This window comes from Gymnogyps californianus, chromosome Z, assembly GCF_018139145.2.
Source record: "Gymnogyps californianus isolate 813 chromosome Z, ASM1813914v2, whole genome shotgun sequence".
Lineage (NCBI taxonomy): Eukaryota > Metazoa > Chordata > Aves > Accipitriformes > Cathartidae > Gymnogyps > Gymnogyps californianus.
Window position 1 is genome coordinate 7,387,685 of NC_059500.1, and position 27,244 is coordinate 7,414,928.

General features: G+C 37.7%; 1 protein-coding gene across 1 annotated transcript in view; it reads right to left on the bottom strand.

Annotated features, from left to right (window-relative positions):
- The window catches only part of RASGRF2 (Ras protein specific guanine nucleotide releasing factor 2), a 132,021-nt gene that overhangs the window by 33,100 nt on the left and 71,677 nt on the right, over nucleotides 1–27,244 (bottom strand). The window contains exons 13-17 of the mRNA XM_050912627.1: nucleotides 23,794–23,876; nucleotides 21,435–21,683; nucleotides 20,736–21,124; nucleotides 17,369–17,494; nucleotides 15,996–16,085 (exon numbers count right to left, since the gene is read on the bottom strand). Of these exons, the coding sequence (XP_050768584.1) occupies nucleotides 15,996–16,085; nucleotides 17,369–17,494; nucleotides 20,736–21,124; nucleotides 21,435–21,683; nucleotides 23,794–23,876 (937 nt within the window). The remainder of the gene's footprint in view (nucleotides 1–15,995; nucleotides 16,086–17,368; nucleotides 17,495–20,735; nucleotides 21,125–21,434; nucleotides 21,684–23,793; nucleotides 23,877–27,244) is intronic.

The following is a 27,244-nucleotide window of genomic DNA, read 5'->3' on the forward strand; positions in this document are numbered from 1 at the left end:
TTACTTCTTTCAATATAATTTAATCACTCTGTTCATGTACTTGTCTTCAGATTATGTTATGCAAAATCCAGTTTCACCTTCAGATGTTTTTCTTACGTGCACTATAATCAAACCTAATATTTTTATAGCTTCCGCTACCCCCAAAGATTAAAAAAAGGTGCTGAATAGACATAAATCTCAACAGCTGCAGACAAGAACAGATTAAATTATGACAATACCTCATACATAGATAGCTCCTTTTATGTGAAAGTCTAAAGCACTTTTCAGCGGTAGATGTCATTATCTATCCCATTCATAAAGCAAAAAACCACAGGCAATCAATGCCTGCAGGTAGGATGTATCAGTGTTTCCACCTTGGGAATTGCTGCACTCGGGACCAGATCCAAAGATCTCATCGCATGTCAGTATGAGACAGAGAACAGACCCTCAAAAGCCACTAAGAAGTCCCTATAGCAAAATCCTGTCCCGCTTTTTCTTGTTCTACTGAACAAACCTGACTCTATCAGCAATTTGAATTATTTCCTCTTTAAAATCCACCTCACCCAAGAGGAACATTTGTATTATGTTAAATTCTGCACTGTATATGTTAAAGAAATTAAATGATGCACATTTGCTTTTCTATTTCACTTAAGATGTCAAAACTTCCAAGTCTAGTTACAGTAACTGGATTCTCTGTATTTTGTTTTTCTGCATTAATACAGCAGCACACGATTCCTGACCAGATTAATTAATTTGTCAAAAGTTTTGATGATACATCTATTTTTAAGGGTTTATCTATAAAAAAAATCATTTCCGTTCACAAGATTTAGGGGTAAGTTGTTTGAAGTTATGAAGAGTGACTTCAACAAGTTTCTGTTGTCTTTCTTAGCAAAAAACTTCATTTCAGAAAAAGATTTTATGTGTCAGTTTCACTGAAATACTCTGGAATCATGCACTGAAGCTGCCTTAGTACGTAACATAGGAGAAAAATGCCTTTGAGGAGGTCACAGCAAACCTCACAGAGTCCTAGGGAGGTGGAAGGGTAACATTCATGGTTCACAAGACAGATGACAAATAATAAAGTGTCAATTGTAGTTCTGTGTCTTGTGGTTTTTTTTCTTCTGATAAATACGCTCATGAGTTGTAGGCCAATTTCATGATTCAGCCTGGCTCAAATCCTGAAAGCTTAGGCTTGGCAAACATCAGTGTTACTTTCTGACCTGGATAAAGAATAAATACTAACCCCAGGCTTGGAGCAGAGCAGTTTTCATCCACAGATTAAAACTGAAAAAGCCTCTCCAATATATGCAGCACAAAAGAAAAGCCTTCCCAATATATATGCAGCACAAAAAACCTAATTATAAAAAGTTTTCCTTGACATATCTAAAAAAGTTTGTATGACTGTTTAAAGATACCCATCTTTATTGGTCATACATTCTCAAGCAAGTAATTGGGTTTCACACATTTTCACAGAAATGTGTCAGAGAGCGAGTAGCCTAATATTGATAAGAAATCTAAACTGCCAATGATTCTGCTCTCCTTTTAATTTCTTTAATTATGATATCAGGTTGCCATACACTAGCCAGCTTAAGAATGACAGAGCTGGAAAAGAAGACCATATTAACTGAGATGAAAAGAAGCATAAAGATGATGAACTCCCACTCACTGCATACAGAATAGCATATTTGATCGATAATACAGTTCTTCCCTTTTTTTTAGTAATTGTCAAATGTGCACATTCAGATTTATAATGGAGCAGGTCATATGAGCAATGTGAGGCTTGAAAGTAGGAGCTATCAAGTCTAGCCATGATCTTTGGGCTCCCTCAGTTTAAGAGAGAGGCATATTTAATCATTCGCTATGCCAGGGTCTGAGTTTGTTTCACAAAGGGTTATAAACTCATACAGCATCAGAAGAAGCAACTATTAAAAAGCAGAAGAAATCAAGTGTCCAATGCATTTCAGGCTTTTAATTTCACTTTCACTGGTCCTTGGGACATACAAAATCATTTTGTTCTAAGAAATATGCCACTGAAAATCCCTGTTGTAACCACCCACGTCAGAAATAATTCCAAGTATGTATTTGATTCTGCTGCCTAAAGCCTCTGCCACAAATACAATCTAACTATCAAATCAAGTCAAGGGATTATAGTCTTAGTAAGGTAAATCCCATGGATTCACATGCACCAGCTGATGTACAATAGTGTAACACAGATAGAGCTATAGTGACTGTGTTTAATTTCTGCAAAATATTTAAGGGAAAGGTTGGTAAACTATTTTTAAATGACTGTTGCTTTAGAAAGGCTTTTTCTAATCAGAGAAATTTAAAGAACACGACATTGAGATAAAGCAGTTATGTCATGATTATGCTGTAAACTTGAACTAAATCCAGAAGTCTAAAAATATCAGTCCAGCAAAACAATTTTAGTTTAATGGATGGGAAAAAAAGGTAAGTGGCTAAAGAGTATGCTTAAGATCAAGATACTCTTCTAACTCCTAACAATAACATTAAGATTGCTCTGAGAATTATAATAATCTATGAGATTATATGCTTAAAACATGAGTACCAAAAAGAATGAAAGTATTCCTTTAAAGGAAATAGGTCCTTCAAAGACCTATTCCAATTTGAAAATATGTCCTTTAAAAATCTTTAAAAACAGGGTTACTGATATAGATATAACTGGCACACACTCTTGGGATTTGTTTTTTTAACAGAGATATTCTCTCAGGAGACTGTATCAGAGTCTCACACTTGGAAGAAAATCTTTAAAAATTGCTAAACACTGAAAACATACTTGCAGTTACAAGTTACACAACTTGTTATTAAAAATCCATAACTCATCTTAGAAGTAAAAAACACTGAAGAGCCTGCTTTTTTTTTTTTTTAAACTAAAATTCAGCAGCAATACAAGATTGGATTTTTATTTTTGGCTTGTTGTGATAAATACATGGGTTCTGAGATAATAGCATTGTTCACTTCTCTACTAAAGTGAGAAAAAAACAACATGTGCATGCATTAGCATTTATGTATGTTGTAACAACACAGGGAATGAGTATCTGGAGCTTTAGACTACTGCACTGTAGGATGTGTAGACTAATGCATTGTAGGATGCATTTTCCACAACTGTAAGTAGCAGTAACTCCATTACCACCTGACAACATCCTATTCTTTTCTTCTTTCAGCAACAGCAAAGGGAGCCAACAAGGAGTTCATGTCATCACCAAAACCTAATGCTAGATTTTGGTGTACCTGCATACATCTTCAAAATCATGTTTGTTTGCACATGAGAAGTGTATGTGTGTGCATGCATGTGTAAACTCCTAGTCCAATTTTTTCTAGTGAAGTCTTAGGTGAAACCACCCAAATCTTGTGCCTTTATTTATAGATGTGTCTCTAGAAAAGAATACATCCTGAATTTCAAAGGCTGTTTTTGCCAATTGTGTTTACAGATTGCAGAATATCATGACAAATGTGCAATGTGACAGCAGAATTTTCTCCTATGACTTACTTATATAAAAGAACTATAGGGAACAATTGAGAAGAAAAGCCTTTTTGAACAGCCTACCTTAACAATTATACTTGTGACTGTTTTGGTACATATTAGACACTTTTTTTTTACTGCAGTAATGTTTGAATTATCTTCCATGAATAATGACAAGAATGGCAACACTGCAGCTGATATTTATTTGAATTTGTACGTCAGCCAAGTGCATTTGCCTGTGTTCCTGCTATGTCTCTTAGTCTTCAGGGAACATACAAACAATTTTCACCTGCTGATGTATTTCTGCGTTTCAAGTGATCTCTACCTCTTAATTTCTTTAATTACACATTGTCTATACTCTCAACCTGCTCTATCACCAATATGAAGAGTATAACAGATCTTTTTTGTATAATGCTCACAGTCTTTTCAAGAACTATTCAAAGTAAGCTTTCAGGCATTTAAAATGCTCAATGTGCCCTGCCACAAAGGGAAGGTTAAAATAAAGTCTATGACAATGTACAGCTAGAAACAGAAAACAGCAAAAAATGCTTGCGGAATTTTTTCCTTTAGTTGGTCTGGACTTTTTACATAAGCTAAAGGAAGTAGTTTGCAAAATTATTCAGATTTTTTTATGACAATAGGAGTAAAGGTTAAATGGAAAGGAGGTGATAATTGCAAAGAGCCAAATGTAACATTTTTCAAACCATCTGTGAACGGATAGTTGACTGTCATGCAAAACAAAAATTGGCAGCATGCATACCAGTCAACAAAAAATCTCTGAACAAAACGTCCATCTCATAAGCAGCTTCCAGACCATTTATGACTGGGTCACAAATCAAGCAACTCAATAGTAGCATAAACAAATATTAATTATGCAAGCAACACTTAGGCTCAGGGGGAAAAAGGAAGGAAAAAACCACCAAAAAATCTTCCCAAAACTTCTCTCCCCACCCCACGCACACCATTGGGTGCACCAAATGTGTGGAAGATAATAGGGAATCTAAACAAACCTGCCCTCATTATGAACCCGGACCTTTTGGTCAAACTCCCTACTTGCAACATCAACATACCAGGGATGGTTTCCTGCATGCAGTGGTCACAGCTTCAATCCAGTTTTTCTCCTCCTCAGCTTAGGAGAGCAGAGGGAAATACCACCTAAGAGCTTGCCAGAGCAGCTCAACTAAACCACCACAAAATACATATTCAACACATCCCATCCAATCAATCGCAGTAGGATTGTGGTGACCCATTTTGGGGGGGGCAGGAATAGGGACTGTACTAGCCTCCCTTCTCAGATGAAGAAGGAATTTTCCTCTCAGTGCCTGTTTGCTTGCACATGTCTATGAAACGGAGAGTTTTCCCTGCAGCTGCTCAGGACTTGGTGCAATCGGTCAGGTAACACATGGTTCATGGTGTCATAACTCAGGAAATGTCCAGTGCAAATACTTTCTTCCTGAGTAGTCAGCTCCTCTAATAAACTAGAATAAGAAATTAATTCAAGAGAGATGAAGACATAAAAAAAAGAAGATCCTAAATTTCTGCTAACATGAAAAAAAAAAATCATGATTTTCCCCTGGCTCTTAACTCCGAAGAGCAGGGATCACTTGAGACAAAAGTAACCTTCATTTTTAAGTCATTGTTTTAATTCAAAGTTATTGCTCTAAGAAAACTGCAAGGGGAGATTCAACGCAATTTGAACATGAATGTTTAGCCAGTTATCTAAAATTGCTAAGCAACAATTTTGTTAAAATCAAAGGGCTCCTAATTCAGGAACAAAAATAGAAGTCTATTCAAATGCATTACAGAGTAGGTGAATATTCAGAGGAAAGGAATAACAGTCAGGGTTATTGAATTAGAAGGCAGATTCCAAACAAATTAGTTTTAATCTCTATTTTCATTTCGCTACCGATTTCCCAGTAAAATATCCCCTGGCAGGAGAAAATATACACAAATGTCTCATAAAAGCAGCCTGGTGAATGAGTGTTAAAAATGCAGCCAGGGACAGAAAGCAAGTTTGCCTCTCCGCTGGGGCATCGTCATCAGGCCCTGTTGACCCCCCACACCACACATCACACCAAGCCCCCCAGTTGTTCGGGCAGGTCAGTTGCAATGTTAGTGCCGGCCACCTCTACTTTGGTAACGACATCTGGGCAACTCCTGACAACCCTCCAGCCACCAGGGAGGAAAGCTGGTTGGTTCTACGCCAGCGGTTATTGGTCACACAACCTTTTTTAATGGAGAACAGTGTCAGCTGTAGAGTAAGTCAATGAGTACTTCCCACTTGGAGTTTTTTAATCGAAATGGGGAACTCCAAGGAAGTTCAGTGTTCAGGTCTCAATGCTTCTCAAACCTCCCTGAATCTGCATAAATTGGTCTGGAAATCTCATTAAAACATGTTCCCAAGAGGGAACTAGTACTCACTTTCCCAGTTCCTTGCTAGAGCCATTAGTCAAACAAAAATGACAAATAAAAAAACTTAATTGTCCTGCGTAAAGGATGAGGGGAGGATAACAAATCCTACACCAAGAAATTTCTTTCTTGGAACTAAGCATCTTAGATCCCTGATAGAAAGCGGGGACTGGGGAGGGTCACAATGCAAGCAGGATTGATAAGCATGCCTGAAACAACGATTTCAGGCATGATTTGATGGTATCCCATATCTCTGACAGGAGGCTCGATGCCCTCAAACTCAGTCTTGAAGTTCCATGTGGGAACCCATGACCTGAAGAAGCACAGTTAAAATTAAGGTCTGCTTCCAACTGCTTAGAAACAGTGTCCGTGATACTTGTGACCCAGTTGTGCCAATTTACTCCTATGAAGAGTAGTGCCACTGGGATAAGCTGCAGATTCAAAAGGATTAAATTCTTTGCATCTTGATTATTGATTGGGATATCACCATCGCAATTTTTTTCTTTCAAGTCTGGATTCATAAGGAAAAAGTTCCACAAAGCTTTTCCAGTACAGGGAATGAAATGTTATAACCCAGAAAATTACTGGAGTGCAAAATTACTGTAACTGTTACTAATAGCAATGTTTATGGCATCATACTGAATATCATCTAGAAAAAGACACACATTTTCTGGTTTTGCTTTAGACATGGATACTTATGTACAAAGCCAGAAAGAAATATACACCTTTCCAAAGATTAGCTTGTAACCATTGATGTAATTTGAAGCATTTAGTACAGCACAACACAGAAGGGCATTACCTGGCTATTCACATAATGTAGAATCCATCTCGGCATCACCATCAGATACCGCTTGCCTTTCACATATCATTCATCATAGCAAGGAAATCTCTCTCTGCCTGCCCTCTCACAATGGAAAAAAGAAAGTAATAATTTCCCTTACAAACCTTGCTTAATTCTAATCTTTACCAAATTCCATACTAACTCAGCTGCCTACTCCAGAATTTCTGTCTCAGGAAACATAACGGTGTAATACCACATCATTATTCCTCTGTTCAGAATTAGGGAAATACTCCCTGAACAGTACAGCTAATATCCTTGAATGTGAAACTACATACTCACATCAATCTGTGTGCAACCGAGGAAATACTGTATCTGTTTAAAGCATAATGTATGTTTCTACATGCTTTTCCATTTCAGGGATCAATGGGATCCCACTGGGAGTGTATGCCTTCATTATTTTGCATGGTACATCTCCAAGTCACATTATTCAGCTTAAGTGCTGAATGCACCTGGCAGCAGTATGTACAGCTGCAGTGCCTCTTCTTGGCACAGACATACATATAACTACAGACACATGGACACACGAATGTGCACATAGGATCTGATCTCCCTTGTATCATTTGGCACAAGCTGTGTCATTCCATTACTCCAATTAGTGCTTATGCCAGAACAAACAAAACAAAAATATTGTCACACTGGGAGCTGGCAAGTAGTTTGAATGACTGCAGAATAGCACCACTGGTCACAACCTAAAATAAGCTAAGTAGCTCTTGCTAAAAACTTTTGTGCAACTTTCTCATGCTAATTTTGGCCTTTTAAAATAAGCAGTCAGCCTTAATCAATCTGTGCCTGATTTATCACAATGGAAAGGCCTACACATGACCCACTCTGTAATCTGGATCTCTATGAAACATGAATTATTACTTTTAGCTAATTTTTATCCATCTAATATTGTGACAGTAATGAAGCAGAGATAAAGTGTGTCAGACTGAAAGCTCACAGGACTCATTTGGCTCAACTTCAGTGCTTATGCAGCTTTCAAGAGATATGTCATTCTGGAAACCATAGCTGTAATTTACAAAAGTCCATTTATATTTGTCATTGCTATTACAGTTAGAGTATGTTATGGCAGACAAACTCCTGCAGCACCTCTGAGGAGATGAGGACTTTCCGTATTCATTTCAGTGGCTCCTGAAGTTGACACTTTCACATCAATCACTGGCTCTTAAAGTTGACACTTTTGCATAAGTACTTCCACACTGCTTATCCTCAACCGCATTCAATTGCTCTAAAATTGAGGTTTGGCAGCTTTACATCAGAAGCGGTCAAACAAAGTACAGAAAGGGCCTACAATGTTTTATTCCAGGCAGTGACCAAGAATACAAAAATAGCCAAGTCCAAATAAATCAGATATTTATACTGTAAAAGGATTACACACTTCCCTCTGTACATCTTTTCCACCACTAATCCATAACTTAGACATATAATTAATGCACTAATGCATAACTGATTATCAGTGGAAAGTAGCATATAACTAACTTTTTGTATAAAAAGTTTAAGGTTAAGAAAGGAACTTGATCCCTCCATAGGCAGCGATGAGACCGCAGGACCATTGATCCAGAACTCACAGACTGTATTAGATGCATTGTCAACAGCAGAAGCTACTCAGTGGCAGCACGTGGAAGCGGCACCAGGAGGTACTTTTGAATGCCCAGGCATATTGAATTGCTTTGAAGGAAGATACTGCTTGCATTTAGCAACTGCAGCTAGCAGATTAATAGAGCAGGCTTTGTGCTTGCTTTGTTGAGAATCTGCTGCAGCTGCAAAGGACTGTCTGATCACTTCTGCAGACAGAATGTTAAGAGCTATGGAAAAGCAGATGATACCAAAAAATGGCCTGGTAAACAGGCTGATCAGTTTTGCTAGCCTAAAACCAAGGGCAATTTAGATTAAGATTGCTTCTCTGAACCACCAGAGTGGATTTGTGAAAAGAGAAGGAGCTGGTTGTACTTTCTCTGCATAAGAAAGGATTTGCAGGCTGATTGTTTGAGAGATCTTTTGAAATGTTCTTTGATAGGGTACAAGCTGCAAAACACAGAAGCTTTAGGAAAAATTCTCTCTCCTGAACAATACTCAGGTAAATAACTCAAGTCAAAGGTAATTTAGCACCAGAGATATGTGCAGGCAATTAATTGAAAGGGATAGTATACAAGCGATTCATTTTTGTGTAGATGCTTCAAAGCTTCAAGCTGTTATTTTAATTGCTCCTTTAAATCACTAAAATCAGAGAGAATAAAACCATCTTTCCTCCTTACTAGCATGGGGCAGATTTTCCTACGTGCAAATCATATTTGTCAGAGATACTCCCCCAAAGACTCTTTTTTCCCCTACTTCTTTCTCACTCTCTCCTCTCCCTTTCACATGTGTTTTAAAAAACAAATGCTTATACTAAAGAAGCCAGGCCCTCCTGCCAACCACAAGCTTCCATCCCACTCCCATCCTCTCCCATAATATGTCACCTTGTTCTTGTGAAAAATGGTACATTCTCTACAGCACGGATTGGCATGCTGTAGGAGGAGGAAGGCAGCTTTGAAGCATGTGGCATGTTGGAAATACTGACGTACCCAGCTCAAAATCGGATGACAGAGCTGTTGAAATAAAGCTGCTGTGTTCATTAGGGAACAACCCGTTTGTTTGGGTTTAAGTACTTACTTCTTGTCTAACATTTATTTTCCATGTTGGGAGATTTTTGGTCGCTAGCTTGAGTTGAGGAAGAAATAAGCTTCTCAAAGTTCTTTCAGCCTACCTGCTACAAGTACAAAAAATATTAAAAGTACATAAGATCAGTTTAGATCTTGAATTTAAGTTTTTTTCAAAACAATCTCCTTGAAGCCCACGTTCAGTAGAACTGTTTCAAAATAAAATGATCAATTTAACATTAACTATTTTTCTTCAAGCTGCGTTAGACATTCTTAGCAAAGAAGAAATTTGTACATTTGTTAAGCTTATGTAAGTACTTTTTACTTAATCCATTATTTACAAAAACAACACAGCATTATTTTGCTAATTCAGCTCCATCCATACAACTATTCAGAGATTTTAAGTAAGCTTGAATCTCTTCTAGTCACACAGAGCACCTTCATAGTTTATGAGTATTAACAAGTATGAGGACCTTGTATTGGGTCTGGCTGAGATGGAGTTAATTTTCCCCACAGCAGCCCTCGTAGTGCTGTGCTCTGTATTGGTAGCTAGAAAGGTGTTGGTAACACACCAGTGTTTTGGCTACTGCTGAGCAGTGCTCCCACAGCATCAAGGCTGTCTCTCCAACATTGCCCCCTCGCCAGTAGGCTGGGGGTGGGCAAGATCTTGGGAGGGGACAGAGCCAGGACAGCTGACCCAAACTGACCAAAGGGATATTCCAGACCATGTGACATCTGCTCAGCAGTAAAAGCTAGGAGGAGGAGGAAGAAGAGGGGGCATTCGTTATTTACGTTTGTCTTCCAGAGCAATCGCTACGCACACTGAAGCCCTGCTTCCCGGGAAGCGGCCGGACATCGCCTGTTGATGGGAAGTAGAGAATAAAATCTTTTGTTTTCCTTTGCTTTTGCACACGACCTTTGCTTTTGCTTTGTTAAACTGCCCTTATCTCGACCTACGAGCCTTTCATTATATTTTCTCTCCCCTGTCCAGTTGAGGAGGGGGAGTGATAGAGCGGCTTTGGTGGGCACCTGGAATCTAGCCACCACAGGGTCAGCCCACCACAGACCTGCAGGCAGAGGAAGCAGTTTCAGTAAATGAACACCAAAAGATGTTTTTTCTTTAAAAATCAGTGAGTGGTATCTTACTGATCCTGACATAGTGCTCCGATTCTGTGCACAACAGACATAAATAAAAAGTTAAGGAGAAAAAAAAGCAATAACATGTTTGAAATAATTGTACAAAGATAAACCAGGGAAATTTGCAAGTCCTACAAGACACAGATGAAAGAAATACTTTTCCATATAAATTGTTTTTCTCTAGTGCTAGGGTTTGTGTGGGTGCTGTATAGATTATACTGCTGTTACTTAATTCCTCTAACATCTGTAAGATTTTTGCAGCAAAACTACAAATGACTGGTGAGTATTTTGGCAGGAGGTTCCTCTCCCACATTACCAGTCTCACTCCTTTTTTTAACACTGGCTGTGTGACAGACTCTCAGAGAAGAGAAGGAAATGACTCCTGAAGAGATGGGGCTCACTGCAGCTCCCTGGAGTTCCGCTTAAGGACTACCTAGCTCTCATTGCAAAGCTAAAAGGAGAGATTAGCAGGACATTCATTAGGATGAGACCATTAGCATTAAAATTTTTGTAGGAACTTTTCCATATTTTAAGACAGACATCAGAGCAGAGCTGCTAGATAACTTCTGTGTTGCTTTTGGAAGCTGTCACTGATTCAAGCAGAAATAAAGAACCAATTTTCTATAGGTATATGAACAGGCGGGAAAGAAGCAGCTCAAGTAACTGATGCCTCTGAGCAGGCATACGTTTGTGTTGCTCAGGGCTTATCTACCACTCTGAGAAGCACGTAGGTGAACAGAAGTGCTAGGAGCAATGACAGAGTCATAAGAAGGGAGATGGTAATTCACAATAAGTAAAGAATACGTGTCCCTTTATCAACAATCTGCGTTTATACTAGTTTACATCCAGTCATGAAAACTGGATAACTTTCACTGTTCTGGAGAAGGATGCTTGCATAACTTTGTTCTCTTCCCTTGCTGAACAATAAGCTTTATTGCCATGAAAGAAAGCTGTAGAAGACTGGAGCATGAAGATGATTTGACCTGCCCATTTCTGTGTTAGAATGTGTTAGTATTATTATCCTGTTTTTATAAATTGGGAAAAGAATGAAGGTATACAGCAACCTATTAATGGTGACAGAGCACTACAACTGCAGTAAGCCATGAGCCATCCAGCCATCCTTCACATCCCTCTAAAGAGAAAGGACATGTAAAAGACACAACATGCTCTATTTATCCTTACTGTGCATATTATCATTCATGCAGGCACCAAGCTGTGCACCTGGGGTACCTTATTTAACTTTCTGTACTTTCACTTCATATTTCTATTTATCATGCTGTTAAAATAAACAAGTAATATGCAAATTTTCTGGAAGAGAATAGACAAAAACATGTTTAAGATATGTAGATATTAATATTTAACTAGACAGATGGACTAAACAATAGGACAAGTAGTACAGCTTGGCATCATAAAAGCAGCTACCTGTAAAATAACTGAAATTAATGGCAACAAAATCAGTAAGTTAAAAAAACCTGCTGAAAGGCATAAGAACCTGAACCATCCTGGTTCAGAGAAAGGTTCCATATACTGCAGGAAGCTCTGCATGCTGCAGAGTAATGCTGTGGTGCCCAGCACCTCCTTTTCAGCAGCTCATAAACTAGTGCAGCATATGGTGTGGTGGGGCAACCCAAGCATGAGCTCTTCCTAGGGCCCTGCTAGCCCTACATGTGTACCTCATGTGCACCCAGATGACAAATGAACCCAATAGACGAGCGTGCCCCGAAAACACTATCAAGGTCCCTGAAGCACAGCACTAATCCCCACACAGTGGGGATGAAGCAGACTGAGAACTCTGCCAACATGCACTGCACTCAGACTGCATCCGACGGGGGAAGTGCACCAATACCTAAAGCAGACCAAAGTACTGAAAAGTCTTTCAACTTTGGCTTCCCATCAAGCCACCTGCTGTCATGCAGCCTGCAGACAGGACCAACATAGGCAGTGTTCCCCTAGGTGCTTATCTAAAGATACACAAAGCCATCATACGCCCTGGGAGAGCTGTTCAGAGTTTTGCATACTTATCAGTATATAAACTTATCATTGCATGGTGATGGCAATTATAAAATGTTATGGCCAGCTCTCCACAGGAGATCATTAAATATTCTTCACGTCTGGTTCTGGTAGAGAGTGTGGCTATGGGGCTTTCCGATGAGTCTGTTAACCTGCTTCTCAACGCATCCCTGAACAGTCAGTCAGAACTGGAAGATGGAAAGTTGAGAAGAGCTAAGAGATCATACCCTGGGAAAACAAAACAAAACAAAATGGCCAGAAGCCAGAAGGCTTCATGGAACAGTGAAAACAGAAGACACACAGATGACTCTTACCTCCTAATACTCTCCTGCAACGTCCAACTGATTTCAGCTCCTGAACCTGTTCTACTTTGCTGGTCTAGTAACTACTAATGACTCTTGCTTGTAGGTCACTGTCCACTTTTTGAACCTGGGTAAGTCTCTTCCCTTCACAATGTCCCTCAGCAGAATCTCACAGGCCTTCTATTCATTGCACAAAGAACTACAAATCTGTCTTTGTTTCGAACCTTGGCCTCATGAAATTCATCTGATGCCTCCTACCTCTTGCATCAGAAAAAGCAACAAATGCCTACTAACTCTCCCTATGACATCCATGATTTTGCAGAACTTTCTCATCTCCAAGTCATCTCTTCTCTAAACTTCAAATGCAGAGAAGCCACTTCATACTTCCACTCATCCTTGATTGCAAACTCTCAACCTTCTCTAGTTCTCATCCCCTCATCTCCAACAGGATGTATCACAACGGTACATAGTCTTCAATACCCGTGCAAATTCTGGATTTATACTGTGGTAGCATAATGGTCTTCTCTGCTTTGTTCTCTGTTCTTTCCTAACAATTCCTGATGTTTCCTTTACCTTTTTGGCTCCTACTGAGCACTAATATCGTTTAAAGAAACTATCTATTTGTAATCCTCAGATCTCAGTCCTGAGCGAAAATGTCCAGCAAAGAGCCTGTCCGTTCAGGTGCAGAGCTCAGACTGTTTTTCCTCATGTGCATCACTTAGTATTTATCAACACTGAATTTCACCTGCCATTCTATTTATGTTCCATGTAGGAGTATATTAAATGGCACACATCACAAGGTCTGCGGCAGTGAGGCCAAGGACCAACTGAAAAAAGAAAAAAAGCCATAAATCTCATTCACTACCCAGACCTGAAGCATTGAGGGACCATGTCCATCCTATGCAGTGAACGAGACAGTTCAAAAAGGAACTGGGAAACAGTTCAAAAAGGAACAAAAGGGAAAAAAAGGCAGTATTTTAAAAAACCACATAATTATGGTAACACATACATGGGTAAGAAATAAAATTATTTGAATTACCCAAATTTGAACTGCATGACTCTGCAACTTTAATACCATCTCTACCATGATTAATTGCATCAAGTTACAAAACAGGTGATTCAGCTGTTTAAGCTGTGGTTTGTAGCCTTGAATTTTCATATTGATTACAGGTGGACAGCCTTGCTCCAGCTCAGTCTCCTGAGACACCCCACCACACACTTTTCCTGTCAGATGTGCTGCAGAACCTTCTTATTGTTTTTTACATCACCCAGGAGAATGACCTCTTATGCAGAACTAGCTTAAATAGCAACACAAAAAAGTACTTAAGAATATTAGGGATGTTTTTCCCTTTTTCAACATCCCCATGCTTTGACATTCCTTCAGTTGATTGCATACTTGTAGATTTTATTTTCTCTCATACTTCAATATTATAAATATTGAAAAGCTGTGCTTTTAGCAATGCAAAGGCAGTAATTTTTAACTGAATTGGTCCTAGTGGGAAAAAACAGTATTTTTCACTCTTACTGCATTTTTTGAACAATTTGTAAACATACCGGAATTAATTCATAAAGCAAAACGTGTCACTGATTCCTTGGCAGTGTCTGATTCCAAAGGCAGAGGATATTCATCATTTCAAAAAAAATTACTAAAAACATGTTTGTGACAGGTTCATAAAGTACCTAAAACTGAACATTACTCTCTTGTGATCATCTAAAGATCACAGGAAGTACACAAGAGTAATAGGAGCACTGATCCATGATTATCCAGAAATTATTTTCTCATGATGCCTACTCACTCATCCAGCAAATGACCACAACTTTAGACACAGTGGATACAAAATCCACTGAAATCAATGGTGACGATTTACTGACTTGCATAGGATTTCATGAGTGATTTTGAGACTAGGGGCTTCAAAGCAGTTTCTTGGCATTCCAACAGTTATGATGGAAAAGAGGCAGGTGTTAATTTGCAGTTGGACTATGCTTTGTCATATATAACCAAAATGAACTGTGGGTTTGAGTGTGTCAATGCAAAGTGAAAGTGATTTTGTGGACTTCAAAAAAGTTGCTTTTTATTTGTAACATGACCTAGGACAGGACTCAGTGGACGATATTAATATGTCAAAGGGTACACAGCAAGACAGCAAGTGAATTTAAAACTGAAATCAAGTATTTTAAGTTGCACTAAATACCTCCAGTCAGTAGACAACATAGCTGCTTTCCAAGGCATATACAATAGACACCTGCAATAATTTAGTTAAGTACAACTGCTCTTATGTATACCAACCTTAGACATAAAAAAGCTCATTTTCAAAATAAAATCTTAAATTGTAAGTGAATACAAAAAAATAAAAACAAGGAAGATATAATCTAGATGTTTAGCAGATTACATATATGAAAAATATTAATCTTTCAGTAACAGGCTGGACTAGAAATATTAAGGACAGAATACAAGAATTCAACTAATAGATGATGAACTGAAAATGTGGAGTGATAAATATAATTCTGATTTAAGTCAGCAAGAAAAGCTATCATTGGTTTATACCACAGTAGTTCAAAATCTCACTGAATAGTTTGGCACTATCTCCTTAGAGTCCACAAAACAAAGGCACAAAGTTCACACGAGTTTCTTGAAGGTATGTGACATAGTATGCAGTCCTGATTTGTTAGGTTTCATGTTTTGTTCTAAAAGATATTTTTGAATATATTCTCATCCTTTCCTTCTTTCGAGTAAACGTGGTGATGGTTGCTGGCAACTCCCCAGGACAGGGTGGTATATAAACAGCTTAAAAGATGATTTTACTCTTTGGTGACATAAATTGCTTCATCAGCCAAAATTTCCAGACTGCCACAGCAGAAAATGCAACTGGGTGGATGTACCTGAACAGCCTGTCTTAAGCTGTTTTAGTCATTCTTATGGGTCAATTTCACTTTTAATTAAATGAGTTACATTACAAATATTTTCATAATGGCCACATAAGTGGAAGCCAAGGCTCCAATTATCTGTGAATATTAATTATTCACAGATAACACAGATAACACAAAGGGCAGGATTCCAGACTCAAAACACCAGCAGATTAAAGTAACAAATCAGGGGCTATTTAGGATTCAGATAAGTATGTTCTTAAGAAATATTTACCTTTTGAGACCTAGGTATCTTATTGCTATCTCTCTTTCGTACAGCACATTTCTCTCACCTGGTGGACTCCCGTGCCCTGCTGCAGCTGTAGCAATAGCAAAAGCAGAAGCAGGAGAAACCGAACAGTGGCTGTTGTCAGCAGTTTGTACTGGAAACGGAACAGACAGAGAAAAGGTAACAACTTCTACACACTTTTCATATTTTTCAAGTTAAGCAACAATAATCCTTAAAATCTTCACTAATGTTTATACTTCGTGAACATTTTATGTTTTCATTGCCAGAGGACTTTATATTAAGGGAAATAAAAATATCATAACCATATCTGTGATTTAAGTTTTACTTCTAGGTCAGTACAATTAATGTTGCTATGGAAAAAAATGTCTAAGACACTGCCAAGGTGAGGAAGAAGCAGTAACCAAACAGAAAAACAAAAAAAAAAATTACGAAAACAATAGTGTAGAAAATTAACCTAAACAAAAACTCATGTTAGAGAACTAAGCGTATTAACCAACTTCTGATAACTAGATTCACATATTTTCCCAGGTCACTGCCTAGGATGAGTACAGTTTTGCACAATTTTTCAAACTTTCTCTATAGGGAGTGCTGTGAACATTGCTTCTGACTAGTACTCAGATAATATGGCACTGTTCCCCACAGTTTCCAACTCCCATATCTTGCCATCTCACCATAAACGTGCCCAATAACAGATTACTATTGGTTTAAAATTGAAGTGTCTCAGGAACTTATTAACAATTGAGAAGACTCTGCTCTGTTTTTGTTGTTTTAATCCCAGGCATGAAATAATTGCCTAGAAATCTGGCTTGCATGAGATGGCAGCATTTTAAGCGTTCATGGACGTAGCTCACAGCTCTGCTAATGATTTCAAAGAGCCACGTGAGAGCTATTTGAGGAGCTCCAGCTCTCACTTTTCCTCTTCAATTGAGCAGTTTATTCAAATTTTGGAATGAATAATGTGACACCATCTGTAAATGTTCTGTGTTATACAAAGAAACAGACACAGTCACTCCCCATTGACAATAATGGGTGTTGTGTATTTCATGATTACATATGGTGCCCAAAATACGTCCCCTTAGTAGCTGAAAAAAATCTGTCAAGGTCTTGAGAGTTTTGTGAGAATAGGACTGATTCAATATTAGTCTTGAACTTGGGCACATCCTGCTCGAGCTATTTAAGAACATTTCATCATACCGAAGTCCCAATATGCTTCCAAGTCTCTTGTTATTACTATACAAATTAACTGGTGTAATTCACACTCTAACAGCTTTTTTTTTACTACCTTAGAAATAAGGAAAATACAAACAAAACACATTATTCAAACATTATTCTTTTCTAATATCCTGCAAAGATTACAGCTACAGTATTTAAACTCTTTAAAGTGACTGATAGAGGCAAGAAACATCAGGTTCTTACCCCCTGGCTGACGATAGCGGAGATGACGTGGTGTTGAAGGGGATCTACATGGGGAAAGCTCTGCGGTATCCACTACTGAGGTGCTTTCAGGAATTGTCCGGTCCACTGACACAGATTCTAGAACTGCTGCTTTAAAAGAGAATAAATGCTAATATTGAGATGATAATTCATAATTTACAACTCTTTAATGTATATTATATTATATTGTATTAATTTTATATTATAAAAACAAATATAAACCACCATATCAATTATTATATTATATTACATTATATTGTATGAATGTATTTATAAAGTATAAATATTCTTTGAAAATATCAAGAAGCCATAGGGAACTACAATATGGGGCTTTAAGATATCCTTTTTTAAAGCAGAGAGCGTAGCCAGACTAGTTTGTCTTAGATATGGAGTACCTCTGCAGAGATTATAGCGTATGCGGGTGATTCAGGACTCTCAGTTTACCAACACTAAAAGATAGAAAGTCTGCAAATGATCAGCTTTGCACAATCTGAACTGTACTGCATTGATAAAAAAAAGTATGTACATCAAAGGGGGCTTCACTGAAAGGTAATGTTTAAAAAACACCCATTAATTAATGGCACTTAACACCAGTGTTTCAATACCAACTAATACCACTAAATGCTATCTAACACAAAGTTGTTTATGTTTAATCTCTGGTTTATAGTTGTTTTAAACAGTACTGCTTCTGGAACTTGCCATGAAACTTTGGCATTAAGAAGACTCAGCAATAATAATCCCCTGGATGGAATCAAAGGACTGGGAAAGTTTTGCACCAATGACATAGCCACACAAAAGTTCACAAATAAAGAACTTGGTGAAAACCAGCAAGTTGTCAGTTTTAAAAATAGCTTGGATAAGATTGCGCTTTAAGTCAGCAGAATATGCAGTGGAACACATATGTAATAAGGATATTTGAACTCGTAGGTTTTAGATGAGCTAGGGAAAATTATCCTTGTTGGACAACTATGTGTAATCAAAACCTGCCCAATAAAATGGCCAAACAGCACTGGAAAGCAGATTACTCCATGGAGGAGTTCTATCGGAAGAATAAAAAAGGAATGGCAGAAACACTACTTCCGAAATGAGGGGGAAAAAGGCTGATAAAATATATCCTACATTTGATATGAATGACAACTGTGCCTGCAGCATAAGCATTGTATATATAAAAATATATATAAACAAAAATTTTGGTAAACAAAAACTTTGAAAGCAAACAACTTTGGAAGTGGGTGAAGAAGGTGGAAATTCCAGGATGTAAATGAACCACATTCAAGGAGAACAACAACCACCATAATAATATGTCCTGGGGAACAGAATTTGTACAGTTATATTGGATTTAGAGGAAGCCATAGCTGGAAATCTGGCAGTACCAGAGCAACAGTATTAACCGTAATGGGGTGGTGGCTCCTGATTAAGTAGAACTGGTCTCCTTATCCAGAAAACTTCAGAAACAAATGGATTACGTATCATAGGAAACATGCAGATTAGCGTTTTGTAGTTCTCCTATTACCCATTTCCATTCTCCTTGTGAGATTTCTTTTTAAACTTACTCCTCTTCCTCAACATGCTATATCCAGCTGGGTGACAAAAGGACTTTCCCCCGCAGAACAGAGCTATCTAGCTGCAAATTCCTCCAAACTGAGGGCAAACTGTTCAGCAGGAGATCCCCAAAGGGACTGGAGACACTGCACAGACAGCAATTTAGCATTTATATGAGCTTCTTGCCATTTCCAAATGTTCCTCACGCTGCCCAGATGACACTGGTAGCTTTGATAGACTGGAATGCAAAATCTGAATACCTCTGCAACAACGCCTAGTGCTAACACTAGGCCAGAATAACCTATTCTTTACTAGTTTACTTTACAGTGTATAGCAAAAAACGTTACACCTAAGACTGCAGTTACCTGTGTACAATTAATTTTAATGCATGGCCTATATTTTGGGACATGTTATCACATTGATTTGAATGTGGTTACCCTAGTGCACAAGAAGAATTTGCCCAACTCTACATAGTAAATACTATATTTTATATATATAAAGTCTGTTATGCTATTCATTTAAAAACATCCAGCATAGAGAAATATAATGATTACATGTAACAGCCAACCAGCATTTTCTGAAAGCGTAAAGGATGGGCAAGGATAGACTCCTATAATGCTAAGGTGGCTAATTTGCCTGTTAAAAAGATTTTTGTTAAACAACAGAAGAGATTCTGTAAAAACAATCCCTCTGCATAATACAACACCAGATTTCTTACCAGGGTGCTTATTTCAACTCATCAGTAAGGAGTAGACATAATGTTCAATCATACTTTTCTTAGTTTATGTTTGGTAATCTTTTTCTTCTTTCATCTTGGGTTATATCAATTTTCATTGTTACAGTACTTGCAAGTAAAATTGAGCTACATTTTGAGCTACATCTCAGACTGTAAGTCAGGCCATGTAAGGCCATTTCTAAACATGAATTTAAGCAATAAAATAGCATTTTTTTATTTCCTCATCTGCCGTTTAATGTAACAACAATACAAAAAATTACTATGTACTTCTATTCTAATTCAGAAGACCATCCCTCCATCCTCCAAGAGCAATAAGAAGTAAGTGCACACTTATGCATCCTGTGAGATCAGAGCTGTTTTCTTGCTTTGCCATCTATAAATACAATGATCCCATTCTAGATGCCCACATTGAGGTTTATATCAACTAACTTTAGCCCGCTGGAAGTAGTACCTATTCCAAGGTGCCTTACACAATCCATAGAGGAAAACAGGCATTTGCATAGGAGCAATTAATCTATTTTAGACATCTACCTTCTGGATGGATAACAATCAGGTGGCATGAATCTCACCAATGTACCAAGGGCATTGCATAAATTATTTGTTCGGATTAGCGATGAAATCTTTCTGGAAAACTACCCCTGTTATGTAAACACGTTAAAGCTGTTAGATCTTTACATTCCTATTTCTTTTTTACTTAATATTTTACTTCCTGTAGTAATGGTACAGCTCCAATATTTTTCACCTCAGGGAACACAATTGGCATAAAATATTTCCTTCTGCCTTGCTCCTTAACACTCTGCTGAAGTGAAAACAGACAAGGTTATTCTGCCATACTGCTATTCCTACAAAGAAGAAACAACGCAGTGGAAACAGAAAACGCATTGCAGCCTCTACTAGAGAAGAAACAGAGAGCAGAGCATTTGGTTTCACAACACAACTTACGGCGATCAGGAGAAAAAAAAAAGACAGGAGAAACAACTTCTCAGCAGTAATCTGATAAAAGTCAAGCCTACCTTAGAGACTACCCTATTTATCAAAAGTAACATCCAGTATTTTGTGGGTATATAATACCTCTTCGAATGCTTCTCCTCAGCTTGTTACAGAGGTCAACGCGAGGGTTCTCCAAGCCGTCCTCTATGGAGCCAGGGCTTTGCTCAGGAGAGGAGGGCCCTTTGCTAAGGTCCAGTGGTACTTTGCTACCTGTTGGCGGTGGGGAGGTGGCCGGGCTGTAGGTCGAGGTAGGACTGCTCGCCACAGATGAAGTAGAGAGGTCAAGGGCACCGATCCTTGAATTCAGTGGTGAGGTCAACGACAGTTTTCGGGTTCTGACAGGTGAGGAAGTTCTGGAGAGTGACAATGGAGGAGGAGAAGAAAACTTGCGACAGAGATGTGGTGACTTCCCATCAGCCAGGTACTCTCCTCTGTTGTTTTGACTGGTAGCAAAGAATAACTCCAAAGACCTGAGAGTAAGAAACAAAAAAAGCAACAGATGATAACAAACACCGAGCAGATCTAAGTGAAAACACTTACAAACAAATTTTGTGTAAATCTGCATGGCACTGCAAAATCTGTATGACACTTAGTCCTCAAAGCCTGGGCAGAAAGTTGAGACAGACTTACCTAAAAACTTAAGTCCTATTTACAAAGGAAGAACTTTCTTCTTAGATTATTTATATAACAGAAAATCATGGTAAAAAAACCTAACAACAAATGACGTCATGGTAATTCCATAAGAAAACTATGGTAGAAGGGAAAAACCCCAGAGCTCACCTGACGGGAATGGAAGTGAAGGGCCGTCTGTATATGTCTGAAAGTTTTTCCAGTACAACAGCTGCAGTAGTAAATATGCGGTAAGTATGTAGGAAAGTATTCAGGAAATCAATACTTAGAAATCGCAAGTCTGTTAGCCGCTCCAAAAGGCGCTCAACACTTGCATAACGGATCTGGGGTACTTTGCAGGAATTCAGTGTTTTGCTGAAGCAGATATCAATGTCATCTCTATGAAGACGAGCATCGGATCTACACAAAAATTAAATTTAGAACATTTTACCAAAGAGGAAGAGTAATTATGGTTCAGTAGTGGTATCACTTTAGCTGCTCCTGTCAACGTAGAAGCAGCAAATATATGTGCATTCTTGTATTTCATCAACACAAGAAAACTCTTCATTTGTGGTGATACCTACTTCCATTCAGTTATATTTTATGCCATAACTAAGGGAATTTAAATGTTATTTTTGGGAAATAATTAATTTACATTTCAAAGTCTAAGAAACTATTAATGATGCCTAAATTTCTGAAATGGAACAGGAAGCAGAATTGTCGCCTCTTGTCTCTTTCAGGCTGTTGTGGCCTGCAGTCCAATATTACTAGAAGCTCACTATAGAATAATAGTGGACTGATCACAATTTTTTTCTGCTGGGATCTAGGTTTATCTAAAATAAACTAATGGACCCTAGCAAAAGACAGCAGAATTAACCCCTTAGCTAAGCTTAAGGCTGCAAGGTAACACCTGCCCTCAGGCTCCAAGAATTACATTTTTTTTTTTTAAACAAAAAGGGAACAGCATGAAACATCTCAAATTTCAAAGCACAAATCATGGAGAGGCTTTGTTTCAGTGAAAAAAAATTGGAATTAATTTTTGTTTGGACATCAAAACAAAAATCAATCCTTTACATAACCCTACTCATGATGGTTTTTTTCCAAATTCAGTTTTGCTTAATTTTATCTAGTTGAAAGCTTAGTTTGTAAAAAAATGGAATGGATACTAAGTAAAGCATCTTTCAATACTGCCTGATCTTTTCATTAAAAATGACTGGATTTTCTTAGAATACAGCATCAAGATATTCCACACACTTCTACACTGCATTACATAAAAGAAACCACAAAAAACTTCTTCTTTCTTAAGTTGGGTCCTCAGAAAAGTGGCAATTTTTTTTTATTTCCTCCAAAGACATCTGGCTCTAAAAGTCAATGTGTGCTAAAAATCAGATGAGTAAAATCTCAGAAAGAGAACACCAGATTTATGTCTGTTGTTAAGATCTTGTATGTTTTTTAGAATTAAGATTTCTTTCTCTTGACATTGGCATTAAGACCTTGCTGTACTCTACAATTTAAAAACAGATAAATGTAATTTTAACATTCAGCAGGTAACAGAAGTGTTTACACACTGGAGAATTCCTGGAATAAAACTGAAGACAATAAAATGCCTTCTTTCCAGGGATCAAAGGTATATGCCCTAACAGTGTATTCACAGATGTTATCCCTTTTTCATTTCTAAACATATACAAAGACAGGAGCAGCAACAACTACAAAAGAGGCATTTGAGAAACCTTCATGTATGGACTACATCCAAGAGAGAGAAATGGCCTAGTGACAGATAACAGTAAGAAAGGAAATACTTACATTTCTATCCCTATATTCTATTCCTTAATATTTATATTGGATTATAATAGGTAAAACTCATGTAAATACAGATCTGTAGAGGATCCAAGAGGTAAAATTGTGTTAGAAATTTGGAATCATGTGCTGAAAATTGCTGTCTACAAATAAAAATTACTTGTTACAATAAATGACTGAATGAATCCAAGGGTGAAGGAAGCAGGTTTAGGAATAATGATGTTACCTTGCTGTGAACAGTTAAAATTATGAGAGAAAATAATTTTTTCTCAGAAATAAGAGAAACAAAGAGAAGAAAAATTTTGGCTAATACAACAAAAGACCTTGGAAAACAATACTTGTCTGCAGTCACCTAAATTTTGAAGACATTTTAAAATATATTCAATAAAATTATGAGTGGTATGACAGAGAAAAGCTAACAGAGAATAAAATTATTCATCTGAAGCACAACTGAAGACAACTTCACAAATAAGAGAAAAATTTGAGCTATGATCCTGTACAGCCCAATACTGTTAACTGAGAATTTACCATTTTGAGTCATCCCTACCTTTTCAAGAAAGAGATTTGAAAAGATACGTTTTGGGATGTCGAACTAATTCCATTCAACAAAAAAAGGGAAAAAATAAATTCAAATGTTATATTTTCCAAATACACATTTTCTTTTGTTAAAATTTTTATTAAAAAACCCCAACAAGCTATTTTGTTCACTGGGAAAAAAGAATGCTGCACTTACTTGATCATATGTGGCACCGTGACTTTAGAGTTTTCTTCAAACACTATGGTCATTAAACCATTGCACCTTATATTATCAATGCACTGTGAAAATAAACATTGAAAACTGTTAAAATCAAAACACAGAGTAAGGGGACTTAACTGCCACACTTTTCATATCGCTGTAAGCTTAAAGCATAGCTTTTACAGGGTATGGACTGATGGGTACTAGGTGTTTTCATAAATGAAAAGCAGTGATGCAAGAATTATAGTGGACATGCTTCTCTAGTCTTCTGCCTTTGATTTGCACATCTGCAAGTCCACGCATCTTTACCAGCATACTCAGGGTATTCATCTCAGCATCCTTTTTCCCACATGATTAAGTATTTTGAGTTGGAAGTGAAATTTCCTTTGAAGTTCCTTGAAACTGAACAAAATTAAATATCTAGCATTTCCTGAATGAGTGTTAAGCTTGAAAAATCAATACTGCAAGAAAGTTAGAACACTTTATACACAAATGGATACACTAATACCTTAAACTTTACACTGTGCAAAAACACCAAAGAGAAATATAAAGTTTCTAGAAACACACTTGTAAAAACAAATTCAAGTGGTGCTGTTATTGTGAAACCTAGCTACGAGGATGCTGTCCAAGGAGTTCCTTGCAAACTGTTGTATAAATGTTTTGCGCTAGGTATTAGAAGCTGGAGAGACACTTCTGGGGCATGGTCGCAGCACATATTGCTTTAGAAATTACAGGCTGTCCTGTCATCAGTAGAAGTCTACAAACTAGGGGTGCATAAGCTGTTCTTCAAGCCTCAAAGGAGCTCAGTGCTGGCGGTGCATAGGGGTAGCTCAAAGCCATTTGTACACCGTTATGTTCTGTTTTGTACTTTTATGTAGTTAAGATAACATAGCACCACAAGCCCTCCTCTTGGAAGTCAGCAGAGGGTCTGCCAGTGGATCAGGCTTATATGGTCTGCAACAAGTACCTAACACTACAGGACTCTTTGTCTTTATAATACTTTCTAGTTTTAGTTGCCAAGTATCATACATATATATATATATAAACCTGCTATTTCTTTACGTCAATAAAAAGGAGCTTCCAAAATTATCATATACATTTACCTTGACTTCAAGAATAAAAATAGTCTGCTGGCTTTGGAACTTCTCATAGCAAAATAATGACTGATGTTAGATTGGTCAAACAAGATAATCAGAGGCCTCTTCAAGTTTAAAGTATATCTACATAGCTATACATTTAAAATATGATCTATGTAGCTACATGCGTTTTTAAAGTCAGGTAATTAAGATTATTTGACAAGTGCAGTTGTAACAATTCACATTATGATTTTATCAAATCGTTACCTAAAAGCACTGAGAAAAACACATCTAATAAAAATACATAATTTCCCCCATGTGAATTTTAAATGTTGCAAAGAAGCCCTTAGCACCAATCATAAAACTGCTTGAGGTAATTCTGCGCTGTTATCCTCAGTCTCCATAGGCCTAGCATTTATCACCTCCCTGACAGATGCTATCATTCTAGCTAAGGAACGAGTGTAATGGGGACCTAGGGCTGAAGGACAACAAGCTCAAACTAGAAGAGGGGAGGCTTCTTCAGCATCAACAAAACCCATGCATTTTTCATAAGTGTATGGTTTGCATGAAAGGAATATAAATTCAAGAAGTCTCACTAGGAACATATAGACAAATATGACTTATATCTCTTATATATATAACATTTAATAAGATGCAGAATTCTGGACACCAAGACTAATGCTGTGAGTGAACAGCAACTACACGTATACTTTTTTTACTTGCAAACATAGGAGAACACATATTTACTAAAAAAATACTTTTTATATGCCCTTTTTTATAGCATAGTTCCTATGTTCTCCTTGAGAGTTGTAGCCAGGGTTAAAAAGAAAAAAATGCTTCTGGGCAGGCGATTCAGTAATTTTTTATGGCAATGTTTCTGCTGGCCATGGGCTCAGTCAGAAACACAATTTGGTTTTCAAGAGACCAGTGGTCTCAATTGTTTAGAAGTTCTCATGCATTATCCAAATTTTCACCCCAAATTTTCCTTCTCCAGCAGAAGACAGGTGGCATCTTCTTGCGTTATTTTCTTCTTTTGTGCTCTCCAGATGGAGTATAAGCACTAAGTCAACTGACTTGATTGCTATTTGTAAACAATGGCACCAATTCGTGCCCCAAATGTCTGTGCAGTCTGCACAGCATCTTGTGCCCCTTCTTACTCCTTTTTTTCTTTTAAGCTGCTGCTCATTCCCTCAGCATCTCTTGCTTCCCTTCCTTTGTAAGGCTGGAGAAGCTTTTTGAGCTTCACGATGCTAACAGATCTCAGTTTTCTCAGGCTTTCACTTACAAGCTTCTGTTAATTGTTGGCCCTGTATTTCTTCAGAATACCCCTGTCTTCAAAAGCTGGGAGATCTACCCTTCCTCAGAGAGCAATCAAGGAGAAACCCTTCTGTTTCCCTGACAGTCTGGCCAACCCTTTGCTCCCTCAGCTGTATGCAGCTAGTCGTATTTACTTCTGCCTTGCTAAGACACTTCCAAGCTTTGTAAGCACACAGCTCTCAAGTCAGCTGTGGAGCTTTTCAGCTCTTCCCCTAACAGCACAATAGGTTTTTTTTGGAGCTGGAGTGGTTTGGAGGAGAAGACCTGAGCTTTGGAGGGAGACCCAAACTCTGATCGCTAGTCTATATGGACTGCAGATGACTTTCTCATTCAAATGTATTATTATTTAGGCTAAGAATGGACTTATTCCTAGGTGTCCCATGTTCCAGGCCAGTTCGTAAATGGTCTTTCCTCCCCAGCAAATAATTCCAATACTTTTACGTGTCAATGGAACAACATAATTCACTGAAAATCCATTTGGTACAAAATTCTCCAACCAGGTCTGTCTGTAAGATCTGTATGCACTGAGTTGCAGCTCATACCGTATTTCGAGATTTTTATCTTCATGTTTTTGTTCCTTTAAAAAAGTTAGTCTGGAAGAAAGTAATTCAGAATACTTATTTTTAAGCCATTTCTACTCATTATGATGATAATTCTTCTGGAGATGTTGCCAGCAATGGTAGCATCTTTAGAAATCCATCAAATTCCACACTGATATTTGTCTAATCAACTATTCCTCCTGAAATTAATAGAGGATAGGACTCAAATTCAGAACTATGAGAGATCTATGTACTTGTTGGTTGCATGCATAAACAAACTAGCAATAGCCTTAATTCAGATCTGGTTAGTTGAAAGCTCAGATTTTTCGTAGTGCATTCAACTTCCTTCACCAAATAGATTCTGAAAAAAGTTTGTCTACTATGTTTTTTGGCAAAAGCACTAAAAAAAATTCTTTTTCTCCCTGACATTGAAGTATTTTAAAACACCATTTTTCTTCATTCACAATAAAGACAGTTCCTGCACACTGTCAGAATGCTTAGTAATTATTTGTAATG